Raw genomic sequence first — 13,461 nt, 5'->3', positions numbered from 1 at the left:
AGCCGGCTCCTTAGAGGATTAGCTATCCAAGCTCAGTGACTGGGCCAGGCTACTTAGCAGATTACCTATCTCACTACGCAGGATTATAGGACGCGGAAAACAGTAGAGAAGAGAGAGGAACGAGGAAAGGCGATATTGCTGTAGTGAATCATTTCACAGCGCATTAGCTGCCCAAACACCCTGCAAAGAAAAGAATGATTTCACATAAACACACTCAGGTGCCTCAAGAGCTAGATCAAGTCATAACAACAGATGACTCGGCTTGTTTCTTCACAGATCCTGCGAGTCGGCTGGATCTGTCTGAGAGACAGGTTGACAACTTGTTACACTCAACACAATAAAAGCTTGAAGTATAAAAGTGTTATTATGGATCCCTCTTAAACCATAGAGGACAGGCTTTGAGTGGAAATAGGAGTAATAAAGTAGGGTGCTATAGTAAACTAAAGTTTGTTAATCATCATACCTTTTGATGACAATGTTAAGATAATCATTTATCTGTTTGCCAGTAAAAAAAATAGTTGCACTTATATGGCACTTTTATGTAGCACTTTGTAGTTTGGCTTTTTTTGAAGCAAAATGTACTTAATCGTCTCTTGTTGTTCTGGGTTTGTACCCTCCTGGTGGAATGCACTTATGGTAAGTCACTTTGGATAAAAGCGTCAGCTCAATGAAATGTAATGTAAAATGTAAAGATGATCTTGCAGAGCTATACAATTTTAAAACCCAGTTTTCTTTAACAACCACTGACAGTGGATTCATTATTCATAACAAGAATCAGACTGCACAAGGCCATGCTTTTAGCTCTGTGTTATCAGTAGTTACTAGACCAAGGGGGAAAACACGGCGCAGATGAAGAGCTGCCTAGAAACAATTAAATAACTACAGGGGCACTCAGAGAGCATTTCTCTGCCAATAAACCCTTATGAAACCACGTTTAAATACTCAGTCTGCTAAACATGACACTTTTTCATCAAGATCAATAAATTATTCTCTGAGGAAATTTGTAAGAACAGGTTGAAAAACAGAGAAAAGTTATTCCTGGATCCAGACTGATCCAATTACACACCAAAATTTAATGGGTTCTTCCACCCAGTTTCATGGTAATCTGTCCTGCAGTTTTTGCATAACCCTGCTAACTAACAAACTGTTTTACCCTCAATAATCTCGGATGCACCATTCCATTTGTAGTTTTCTCGTTATTTACGGATACACAAACTCTGAGTAAAGACGTTTTTAAGCACAACCTATCTTTGAATATTGCATCAGGATTTCTGAATACACAAAAGCTTTGCCTTTAACCAAAGCAGTAGAGAGAAATGGGTTTATGGATAAGTCTAATTAAATCTATTAATTCACATAGTGTACATCGTCCCTTACTGAAACAGATGACGCCTAACCCTCTGCAGACAACTATGGTCTACTAATGCTCACAGCTCCAAGGATTCACTTTAATGGTTCGACATTAAAAGGCTCCCAGGAAGTGCATGGAGAACGTTCCACAGGAAAAACTCTGTTACAACTCAGTATGTGATATGATCCATATGGCAAAACAGAGGAGCGATTCTCACCTTCACAAAGTTGTCAGGGAAAAGCCCCCTTTTCCCATTGAGGTCCCCCTCCATCCAGCCGTCCTCATCTATGTACCGCACGTTCTTGATGATGTCACCTATTCCCAGGGTGAGCTCGTCCTCATGGAGCGCCTCATACTCGTACTCCACAACAACCTCTGCTCAGGACGAGGGTGAATGAGGAAACAAGCAGAGAAAAAGAAAAGAGAGAGGAAGGAACCAGGGAGGAAAATGGTGTAGAGGAAGTCAGACAACGAGAAAAAAGGACAGAAAGAAAGAAGGGTAAGGAGAAGGGAGAGGCAGACAGAGGAAGGCCATGGTACGGGAGGGATAAGATGAGGAAGTTTAGGAAAAGAAAGGGGAGATAAGAAAAACAATAACAGAGAATTAAACAAAACGTCATAATGACTCTGCGATAAAGAATATGTTTAAGTAATATCTATAACCATTTTCATTCAGAAACAATAATGAGATAAAACAACAAAACATTTCCTCTTCTATTTGTTAATGTGCTTTTATATTTCTGGCAGCTAAAGTGACTATTCTCATTCTATCTGTATTCAAGAGTGTATAAGGAACAGACCTTGTTGATTTCATTTTCAGCTTTTATAATCCACCAAATTCACTCCCTGACTTACACAGGCTTCCTGTCGGGGTGCCTGAAGAAAAAGCACGGCAGCTTCATGGCTTCAGCAGATCACTGGTCAACATGGAGTGGCAAACACAAGGTTTTTTTTACTTTATGGGAACACTGTTGCTAGCAACTATAGAAACAAAATCTCTGTTAAAATTCCATCGCAAAGAAAAATCCAAGAGCAGGCGTTTCATTTTTTAGAAGCAGCGTGAGGAGAAGAGCTGAAGCTGGAGCGAAGGAAATCTAGCACTAGTAGGGTAAATTTGAGTGTGAGCGCGGGGTTTTCAGAGAGAGCATTTCCAACCCTGAACATGAAACAATACATAATTGGCAATAGGTCCTGCTTAAAACTGAACGACCACACTTATGAATTAAGATAGTGTTTGGCCCTGGCAATCCACATCACATTACAATGAGAGAAAGAGTGAGAGAAGGAGGTAAACAGGGAGCCGCACTGCTTCCAGTGCAGCAGGTTAAGCAGCCTCTAAAAATAAAGCGTGCTGCAGAGGACAAACTGGTAGTGAGGAATTTTATTCACAGACGTCGCCATTAACACAAAGACTGGCTTCACACCAAGCACAGCCAAAACAAAAAAGATGAGGGTACAGTGTCACACGCACGTGCACCCACACCTGGGAAGAGTCATTCAGCACTTCACTAGACTGGTCAGGCAACTGCTGTATGACTTGGCTCAGTTTTGACTGCTGGAACATGTGTTTGTTAATGCATCTGTCTAAGCCTCTGACTTCATCAACCTTGGCCCAAAGAGAGCAGCCTGACCCAACGTCCAATGAGCTTTCAACTCTACATTACACTCTGTGTATACGATCAAGAGGAGGAGAAGAGCAATGCAGTTAAAGGGAAGAGAGATGCATAGACAAAAAGATAGAGTATTTCCATAATTATCTAACTGTTTACTGATTGTAAAAGATTTTCTATAAATCCATCTATTATTTAAACAGCTTATATTTGGATGGTCGCAGGGGGAGATGGAGCCAATCACATCAGACATTGGGTGAGGGGCGGGATACACCCTGGACAGGTCACCAGCATATTACAGGGCTGACATAGAGGTGGTTGCTATGGCTGACCACAGTAGTGAAGTGCTGTAAAAGACAGCACAAGACTAACCCTAGAGCATAGAGTTGTTGATTGTGCATTGAACATGCTTCAGCACTGGAGTGACTACATTAGGCAGATGTAGTGCCGAGGCCTGACTTCTGAGGATGGTTAAATCTTCATGGATGTTGGCGACTTAGATTATTTAACAGCAAGGCTAAATAAAGGAGTTCACATCCCCACAGTTCTGTTGTTTTTAGTCATTAGTTGGTCTTTGGCTTTTGGATGAACAAAACAAGGCATGTGGTGACCTCATAGTGGGCTCTAATAAATAATGATTAGTGAGTTTTCAGATTTCAGATCACTAGATTATCATCGGAATGGTAAAAAAAAAAAATTATTAGTTGCATTCTCACTACCAACATTGCATTGCATTAAGACGACCTGAAAAAGTAACACTTTTACTACTTTATCTTCTCTAATCAATGCATTTTAGTTATTGATCCGGCAACTACAAAATATTTGTGCCACTACTCAAGGGCTCTTAACAAAGACATTTTCAGTTTTTTTCAGTTCAGTTAATCCATTAATCTCAACTAAGAGCTTTAAGTTTACAATGATATAAAAACAGACAACAAACTACAGACAGTGTTTGAGGATTTAGTAGCTTGTATGCTTAAAAATGAGTCAAAACAATTAATCAATAATCAAAACAGCTAACAAATATGTTTCTGTTGACTGACTTTTGCTGCATTGTTTCATTCATTCCCAGAGTGAATTTTAAGAGCTTCCTCTATTCCACAATGTTTGGCACTCGAGTCATTACAATGTAAGTAAAAACTCCCTCCTTAAGGATGATCTCAGAGCGGTTTGAAGGAACACATAATGACTTGCCAACCAGTCTTTGGCAGTTGGCTGAACAGGTCTTTTTATATTGCAGCTGCAAAACTGAAACTGCAGCAGATTCTAACAGTGAATTATGACGACAGGGTGTCCAACATGGTCATAAGGACCAGCCTGTGTATATATGGTGCTGGACAGGATAATTAAGTTCCTAAGCTCTGGTTTAATGGAGACCAGGGAGACATTATGGATCAGGTAGTGAAAACTACTTACTGCCAGGAGGGTGAGTAGCACTCGTCTTTTACTCACTATGTTATGAGTCCTGCGGCTGTCCAGTGGTTCTTAATAACCCTGAACTCCCTCTGCACCAATTTCTGGCCCATCAGCACAGCACATAAACCACAGATAAGACTATAGACGTTGTCAGCTCTGATCACAACACTCGAACCAACCGTCCAGATTCATGAGGCACAGAAAATTAACAACACACATGCCCGAGCAACGCAGAAAATAAACAACGGAGGCGAGCCCCCAGACAGTAATTTAGGACTATCTGCCCATGTAACCACAGGAAGAGATACGGTCTGCTCAGCCGTTGTTAACAAAACAGGAGGCAGCACTGACACGCAGAGTCATACTCAGCTGAGCTAAGGCAGCACACAGGGCTGCGCTCATCTTCCAGTTGATTGGACGTGAAGCAGAGGGACTTTTGTGCAACCACACAGATTACAGTGTCTCAGCGACGACACAAACACGCCCCGCCTGAGGACCGCAGGCAGCCAAATCACTACCAATTAAATCACTTCCACACACACTGATCTGCACTTTCTTCCACACTATAGTCTAGATTTTTCCCACTCAACTCATCTTTAAAATACCAGATGATAATGGGTTTCTTAAATTATTGTTATTATGGTCTTGGGAAGAGGGGAAACCAACACAAAACAGGAAAGAGTTCTAGGTAATTTGCTTCATATTTTTTTATTTTAAAACAGCTTTTTAACGTGTTTATGTGACATGTTAAACTACTAAAAACGTCACATATAGGACAATTTAGGTTTCTCAAATCAGGGGTCGGAATGTGTGGTGATTATGGATGTGATTTTGTGAGAAAAGATGATCTCCCTCAATAACTAAGGCCTCTGGTCCTGAATGAGCGCAGTCAGTGATAGGTGTTGGCCTGTGAATTATTGGCAGGACAAAGTCCTCTTGGTTTGTTCCTCAGAGGAAATGCCTTTCTAAATGCATTAAAACAGCCAACACAGTCAGCATACAGGTGGTTTGTGTGTGTGTGTGTGTGTGTGTGTGTGTGTGTGTGTGTGTGTGTGTGTGTGTGTGTGTGTGTGTGTGTGTGTGTGTGTGTGTGTGTGTGTGTGTGTGTGTGTGTGTGTGTGTGTGTGTGTGTGTGTGCGCGCGAGTGTGTAGAGGGAACAAACTTCCTGGCAGCAGTTAGCTGCAGTCAGGCGGCAGCAGGGGAATTCTGGCCTAAATAGTTCTATTGACTTGTGAAGGGACCTGAAGGGCAAAAACATTTTCTCGAGAAATTTAAGTGAAGAAGTGAAATGACAATAACCACAACAACAATAGAGTAAACTGAATTACAGCTATCCATGATCAAATCGCATATGAGCCTTCACTCAGGAATGAACCTCTGGTTTGGGATATGGTTGCAGGATTACTTTGTTCATGTAGTCCTGGCATTCGTACCAGGAAAAGCTACGGTGTATTAACTGTGATATTTATACTGGCTTATTATTAAGATTTCCAAACAAAGTAGGTATACAGCCAGTTATTTTAAATACCCATAAAGCTTACACTCACAGCAAGTTGGTAAGAGGCTACAATAATGCTAAAGCCACCAGTGTTCAGTGCCTAAGCAGGATGCTTGCATGCATGTCTCCCTGGCTAGCTCTGTGTTAACAGGGGATGTGGGTCTGCAGGCCTGCTACTCATCGAACTGTGTCATGTCAGACTATACAGCAAAACGATATGATGCTTATATCCTGGTACTGGTAAACATATTAGAGAACTCAAAAGGAATGGGTTTCAGTCCAGTGTGAAGACGTTATTGAAGCATATAAACAGCTTTTACAAACAATATCACAGGGCCCAGCAGCAGCCAGAACCACTCTGTGGGAGATGTTGTGTCATCCTGGCATACATGCAGAAATGGGTCAAAAGGCTAAGAGCTATGGCCAAAAGCGCATCAGCTAAATGGTGCGCTGTCAAGCAGAGGATAGTAGAGCAACAGCCAAAAGACTGTTTAAGAAAGACATGAATATACATAACCAAATGATGGAGGGGGGCCCAGTTTACTGCACTGTGTCCCCTGGAGGCTTCTGGCAACAGTGTCAGGAGTTGTAATCTGCATGCCTCAGATTTTGCATAATTTTCTTGATGTGATTGAATATATGTCTGGATTATTATGTAAAAATAATTTGCATAATACTGCATGCACGAGATTTCTGACAAAGCTAAAATAGTTCTTCCTTGGGACATACCTAACCCTTCCTTTTAGTTTCGTGGACATTTTGGTGTAATCTTGCTTACGAACCACCAACAGATGGACAGGGGTGAAAACCTAACCCCCTTCGCACAGACTAACATGAAATCATGATTTGATGTCAGCACCTGTTTTTGCATTAACATAATTTGAATGGCTGGTGTTTTTGCTCAACTTCGTGAACCTGCCTTGGTTTTCTCACGACTGAAATTTGATAAATATTAAGATCCAACTGTTAAAAAGTGTTGAGCACTGAGCAAAAGATCTCAAATAAGTAGTTAAACATCGAGCCAGTTCCCTGTGACTTGCTGCTACTAGACAAAAATCAATGTTATACAAACATGAGTAATAACCCCCCCCCCTATTCCCCGCCTTCACTCTCCACAGACTCTCCTGCTTGATATTTACTGAGAGATATGGAGTAAGATATGAAGTGGCAAAAAATATTTCCATTCACAAGCCTAAACACTGTTCTGCTGAATGATAGAGATAAGGGAAAAAAACTGGGTCTGGCTCCAACAATACACAGAGAGAATGTCTAAAGAAAATGAGCCACATCTTTAACTAACACAGACCACACTTCCTGCCTGATTATTTGAAAGAGATCTCTGATGTGTGAGTGAGTGATAATGACAGACAGAAGGAGCAGAAGGGGAACTAAACAGACACACAGCAGGATTTTTTTTTCTTGTTAACAGTGTGGCATGACACCTAGGCTCTGAGGACTGGTGGCAGAGGATTCCTGGCATATTTGCTGCAGCTAAGACACATGGGCAAGTGATGGGAACAGTGGGATGATCAAAAGCTGAAGGCGTCATTCCATAGCACTCTGAGCAGATGCATGTTCACTGTGATCCTGTAAGCACCGTTTCCTCTGCAGATGTACGCTCTGTCCACAGCTTGCTCCCAACTCGTGATAGCTCCCGAACGAAATGTTTTCCTCTCATCTCAATTGAAATCCTTAAATATCCAGAACATGCCACCACCATGTCATTTTTCCTACGCCATACAGCGGCAACATACTCATACTCCATAAACCTAAATTCAGACAACTATAAAGGTTCACTGTGTAGGATTTAATGGCAACTAGGGGTAAGGTTGCAGATAGCGAACAACTGAATATAGCTCCTTTCACCTTCCCCTTCAAAATATGTAGGAGAAGCTAAGGTGGCCTTGAAGTATCGTAAAAATGCAAAAGGACCTCTAGCCATCAAGTGTTTGCTTTGTCTATTCCAGGCTAAAGTAGAACATTATTTTTGAAACGGAAACCTGAAGTGGTTAAATATGTTTCATTATGATTCCAATTATAGAATTGGGGAATTAACTTAATATATGTAAGTTGAGTGAATAAAGAGCTCAGTGTTGACTCATCTCATCAAATGAAGCTTTAAAAAGAGCTTCAGCTCTTAGTTATGTTTGTCTATTTAACACATATCATGAGAACAATTAATCTAGTCAGCTTCACACTTGGTGTTTAATGTTAATAAACTTTGAATAAACAGGCAAACAACCCTCGGTAGAATTGGCGGCTGGGACTGATCAACACACGTGAGAATAAGTGACGTTGTTGATCATGAAAACACTGCATTCAAGAAAACGGCTGCAATCACAGCAACAACAACTGATTCTCTGGTTCGGGCTTCTGTGTACTGGGTCGAGCTTCACAGAACTTTGAATAAACAAGTGAACAGTTCTTTGTGCAGCAGCAGGGGGTCCTTACTTTCCATGGCTCAATGACTGTGGGTCACTTTTACAGTTTCAGAAAACTGTAAAAGGCCAAGTAAACAACCCATTCCAAACAGGCAGTTTTTGAACTGGCACTGCAGTATGTCAAATGAACAACTGACACTTAGATATTCTGTGAGTGTGATGATTCAAAGTAACATCTTACATTTACTGACTTTCAGTTAGTTTCACACATGAATCTGAACTAATTTCTTAACTTACAACATAAGTTATTTTATCGCACATTTTCAAAGGCAGCAAGGGAATTTAAATTCCTCAGTGGAACGAACCTTAAAGGAGCTACAGTGTATTACTGCCTGTATGCTTTGTTATGGTTGGATAATGTGAGCCTATTGCTTCTCTAGCATACCTCCATCATGCCTGGTCTTGCTTCAATGGGTTCTGCTCTTATCAGATACAAGTGATCTTTTTTCTCTCAGAGGCAATATATTACGCCTACAATGTTTGACAAGAGAGGGACTTACCTATTTAATACTGTTCATTATTATGAGCAGCAATGACACTGACAATGTCAGCCTTTCTACAGATAGTTCATTGCTTTTGTCACAGTTATTTATGTATTTATTATCTTTGCTTTCAAGTGTGGAAACCCCTCAAATTAAAGTCATCACACTTCCTGTCTGTGTCTGCAAAGAACTTCCAGGGTTATTGATTTCCTCTCCTCACAAATTGCTTCCAGGTAAAGACTTTGCACAATAAGGGTCTTATATAAGCCAGTGACAGACAGAAGGATGTTACAGGGGGAGGGAGGCAGGGCGAGAGAGGAAGGAAGGAAGAGAAAGAGGGGGGGGGGGGGGTACTCAAGGCCACGCAGGCGAGCTGACTGCCAGGCAGACTGTCTAAATCAGTGTGCTCTCTGTGCTTCTCTCAGTCACAATCAGAGCAGAGGAAACCCATAACTGCATTCCTTCGCACCGCTCCGAGAGGTGGCTGATACGAAGGGCAAAGGGCTGCTGGGAGAAATTAAGTGAGACGGTGAGGGGAGAGCTGTTGCTTGTCCAAATGAAAGCCTGAATAATCCTGCTCATGCAGTGTGAATCCAAAAGCTAAGCATGTATGCTTACCAACGCCCTGCCAAACATTACACATACCTGGAAGCTACGTTCACAAAAGCAAACAATCGCTATTTTCAGTATAAGTTATTAAATCTGCCTTGATTCATGAATTATAAAACAAAGAGCTCTATGTGGAAACGGTAACAGCTTGCACTACCCTTGTATGCATTATAGGAGCACACTTAGCACCACTGACTGGCAAAACTAACCAACAGGCTGTCCATTTGTTGTCCATGTGCATCAACAATGGCAGACAACTGAAGTGTCAACCACTTTAATTCATTGTTTAAATCACAATTAAAGCACAAATAGGCAGATTAATTGATAACAGAGCCTGACCAATACTAGAAGAGTGATGCTGTGACTGTTTTTTAGTTTTCATAGTGAGTCCTCTGAAAAATCTCCTGATGTGTTCTCACATGGGCTAATTCTAGCATTAGCTGTCAGGACAAACCCTGGAGAATGTCCACAGCAACTAGGTTTGGGCTATTAGACAGATATATTGTTTATTGATGATGGCTGAGTCTATCATCAGTTGTTTGGTTTTTTTGGGGGGGTAATGCTGGGGCAATTTGTCATTTAATTCTATTGATATAATGGTCTGTCTTCTCAAGAATGAATTCTACTGTATGAATTCCCTCACCAACTGGCATATATTATATTGAATTATATATATTCATTCATTCATCCTGACTCCGCTCGCTCACTTTTCTTTCTTTCTCAGCCCATGCTGTCACGCATACTCAGCTGACCCGCTAAAATTAAAACGTTGATTTGTTTGATATCAACACTGATTACAACATAATGATTCTTAAATGTATACTTATTCAGCCCCTCCTGAATAAGCTTGCTCTCTCGCACTAGCTTACAGACAGGATCACACCGACACACTGTTTCATCAGACACAACTGTAAACGCACGCTGGGTAGAAACAACATAATTTGGTCTTCATAAAAACAAATTCTGTGTAAGTAATGACAGCTCCACCATTATTGCATTTACTGATACTGGTATGCTCCCCTACGAAACTGCACTTGTTGGGCTGACGGTGGCTGATTGTTATGCTATGAAAATGTTTGAATATCGCTCAACCCTAACAACAACTGAATTGGACATGTGCGTTTTCACATATGGATAATCTCAGTGCATGTCTGAAAACGGGTATGGAGGCACAGTCAGTGCAAAACATTAAACCTATTTTAGTATTTCTGTAGGAGGCCGACTGCAGTTTCTTCTGACTCATCGGCCAACATATCTTCAATAAGATAATATCTGACAATTTATCAATCTGTTCTTATTGATTATCATTGATAAGTGTCAGTTGCAGCCCGAGCATGTTTGCCACTTGCACTCAAGCAAACTCGTGTGCTCTTTCAATCATCCAGGGAAAAGTCAAGAGCATCTTTGTTCAAATGAGAATTAAAAAAAAGTTACAAAACTTGTTTTAAAGGTTGGCAATGATAATTACGCCAGAGTTCCTGCAGCACTGGTTCACATTTGAAGAGAGCTAGAGGAAAGATTTGTACAGGCCGGTAACTATGATCTCCCATGTATTAACTTGTCCGTTTTATGAAGACTCCTGCTCTGTAAACATGAAGTCCAATAATAGACATCTATTAAAGAGTTGTTTTTTTTTAGTTAATGAACATTTGATCACCAGATAACCAGGCTACTTTAACAGATCTTTATCCGTGAGGTGGGAAATCAACATGTACCACATTCTAGTAAATAATGATTGAAGCCAGTGAAGTTAATGTTCAATCGGACATCATGGCACAAGTCAGCCCTTTGTTTTTGCGGAAATACTACAGTGAAGTTGGCGAATACAACACAACACTGGGGCGTCATGTTGCCACAAGAAGTTGTCAATGTCCCCACTTCAATTCATTCAAGCTCCCTCTCTCTCTGTATCCTCGTTTTTTTCTCGATAATACTATTACCCACTATACAGCTAAAGGCACAGAGGTGGGGACCATGCCAGGCTCCACAAAGCCAGTTTGTGGATTTTACTTTATCAATCTGTAGCAGGCTGCATGTAAGTCTACACTGAGCTGACGGGAAAGCAAACAGAATGCGAGGGGCTCTCACACACAGCCTGGACGTGTTCAAACACAGCTGAGGTAGCTTCAGCACTGAGCTACCTGAGGAGACACATACCAAACACCAGCATAACACGTTACGGACTTGTATGAACCTAGTGTCCTGTAAATGGACTCTGGTGAAGAAGCCTGACTAATGCAAATGCAGTGGTTGTCATTTTAATGAGATCTAATCAGTCTTCCTGCAGGGTTACAATTTAAAAACACCTCACCTTGTAGACAAATAATCCTCTGCACTGCTTTGTTGGTGCAAATTTAATATTGGCTCCTAGATTGTAACTCTGGTATTCAAGACCGAGGTCGAGCAGCAGCTTGACAAGAGTTCATGCACAACAGTTATATTTCCAGCAGCTTCTCTTCTCTCTGTCTGCAGTTTTACACCTCCGAGGGCCGAGCGGAGCTGTGAAAACCTGTTTTGCAACATAGCGGGTTTCTTGAACAAGTCCTACGACATGCAAACCACACGACCCACAGAGTGAGACACAGTAAGCAAGATGTCACAAGATACAGTAACAGAAGGTTTGCATTGCTATTTCAGGCCTGAGATCAGAGTGGTTCCTCTGCATGACCACAACCTGTGTGACATGACAGCAAGCCTCCTCCACCCACTGCCGACTCTCATGTTGGGTTATCAACAACACAGTTCCCAGGTTTGACAGTGACAGGGCCTGAATCTGTGATGCTGCCATTCCATCACTTGGACAATCAGATAAACCTTGGGTCACAGGTCAGAATCAGACACGTGGTTCATTCTGGTCCAGTGACAAGTGAGGTCAAGCAGGCATGTTTGGGTGTGGGAAACTTGCAGTGAAACGTCAGAGTCATGGAAGGAATGTAAGTCACGACACAGTGAGCTAAATAAAACGATCTGTTCCTTGCATGGGCCAACACAAAAAAATGGGGTTAGGGTTACGGGGGGGTGGATCCAAGCCATCAGAAGAAGTTTAAGTCGGGAGTGTCCTGTGGAGTTATTCATGTAAAAACCCACAGGCAGCGGTGAGAATGGAGTGTTCCGCTCCAGGCTCCTCCAGGACCCGGAGTGTTTCTGCAGAGGCCGTGTTGACATCAGCTCTGTGGTGGTGGCTCGTGTTTCCATTAGCTAGAAACGCAGCCAGACCCAGGGATGGAGGCGGCGTTCTCCAGTTAACCAGGCGGCTAGCTCGCAAGGCTACACACGGCTAGCCTGCTAACTTCGAACACCTTGCTGTCAGAAGGCGCAGAGCACGGTCCAAGACGCGGACGCTGAGCTCCACCGCTTCACTCGGGTTTATTTGCGTTGGGCAGGGAACAAGGGGGGGTGGAGGGGTGGTAGGCAGGCGGCGGACAGAAACAACACAAGCGCCACATCATGGAAAACTTACCCATTCCTGCCCCTTTGCACCGCCTCGCTATCAGACGCTGGGAATCAGGCTTCCAGCCGCTCCGCTGCTAGCTAGCCACTAGCCAGGTAGCTGCGTCCAAACGCCCGCAAGGTGAGTTCGTCTCGAGTCGCCGGAGATAAAGACGTCAAACGAGCCGTGGATCCATTCGCCCTTGTCCCAGCAGCAGCAGCAGCAGCAGCAGCGGCAGCAGCAGCAGCTCCGCCCGCCTCCTGACTTCTCTCGGCGGTGCTTCAAGATTACTGTGCAGGAAGTTGAGCAGGAGTCTCCACCTTTCTTGGACCGGGCTCCTCCGCCGTCTGCCGCCTGCTGCCGCCTGAGAAACACCGGAGAGAAGCAGGAAACTTCGCGATGCTTCAGGCGGGACAGTCCCGCGAGAGGAATGTTGATCCCCCTGTTTGATTATTGGCCCAGTCAGCAGGTACAGTAACTGTGTGTGTGTGTCTGTGTGTGTGTCTGTGTGTGTGTGTGTGTGTGTGTGTGCGTGGGAGTCAGTGTGAGTGTGTGAGCCACACGAATACACACACAACTGCTCCCAACTTTAGTGACACTTATTGATCATTTTTGATTGGTTA

General features: G+C 42.7%; 1 protein-coding gene across 4 annotated transcripts in view; it reads right to left on the bottom strand.

Moving 5' to 3' along the window:
• The window catches only part of cd2ap (CD2-associated protein), a 58,438-nt gene extending 45,226 nt beyond the window's left edge, over window positions 1–13,212 (bottom strand). For 3 of the 4 annotated variants that reach the window (XM_061090963.1, XM_061090961.1, XM_061090962.1), the window contains exons 1-2: window positions 12,869–13,212; window positions 1,569–1,726 (exon numbers count right to left, since the gene is read on the bottom strand). In XM_061090963.1, the coding sequence (XP_060946946.1) occupies window positions 1,569–1,726; window positions 12,869–12,872 (162 nt within the window). In that variant the 5' untranslated portion in view covers window positions 12,873–13,212. The remainder of the gene's footprint in view (window positions 1–1,568; window positions 1,727–12,868) is intronic. The other variant, XM_061090960.1, reaches the window with a different exon arrangement.
• Between the last annotated feature and the right edge of the window lie 249 nt (window positions 13,213–13,461).

Source organism: Limanda limanda, chromosome 18, assembly GCF_963576545.1.
Source record: "Limanda limanda chromosome 18, fLimLim1.1, whole genome shotgun sequence".
Classification (NCBI taxonomy): domain Eukaryota; kingdom Metazoa; phylum Chordata; class Actinopteri; order Pleuronectiformes; family Pleuronectidae; genus Limanda; species Limanda limanda.
Note: the sequence above shows the minus strand (reverse complement) of the source record. Positions and strands in the feature narration are given on the sequence as shown.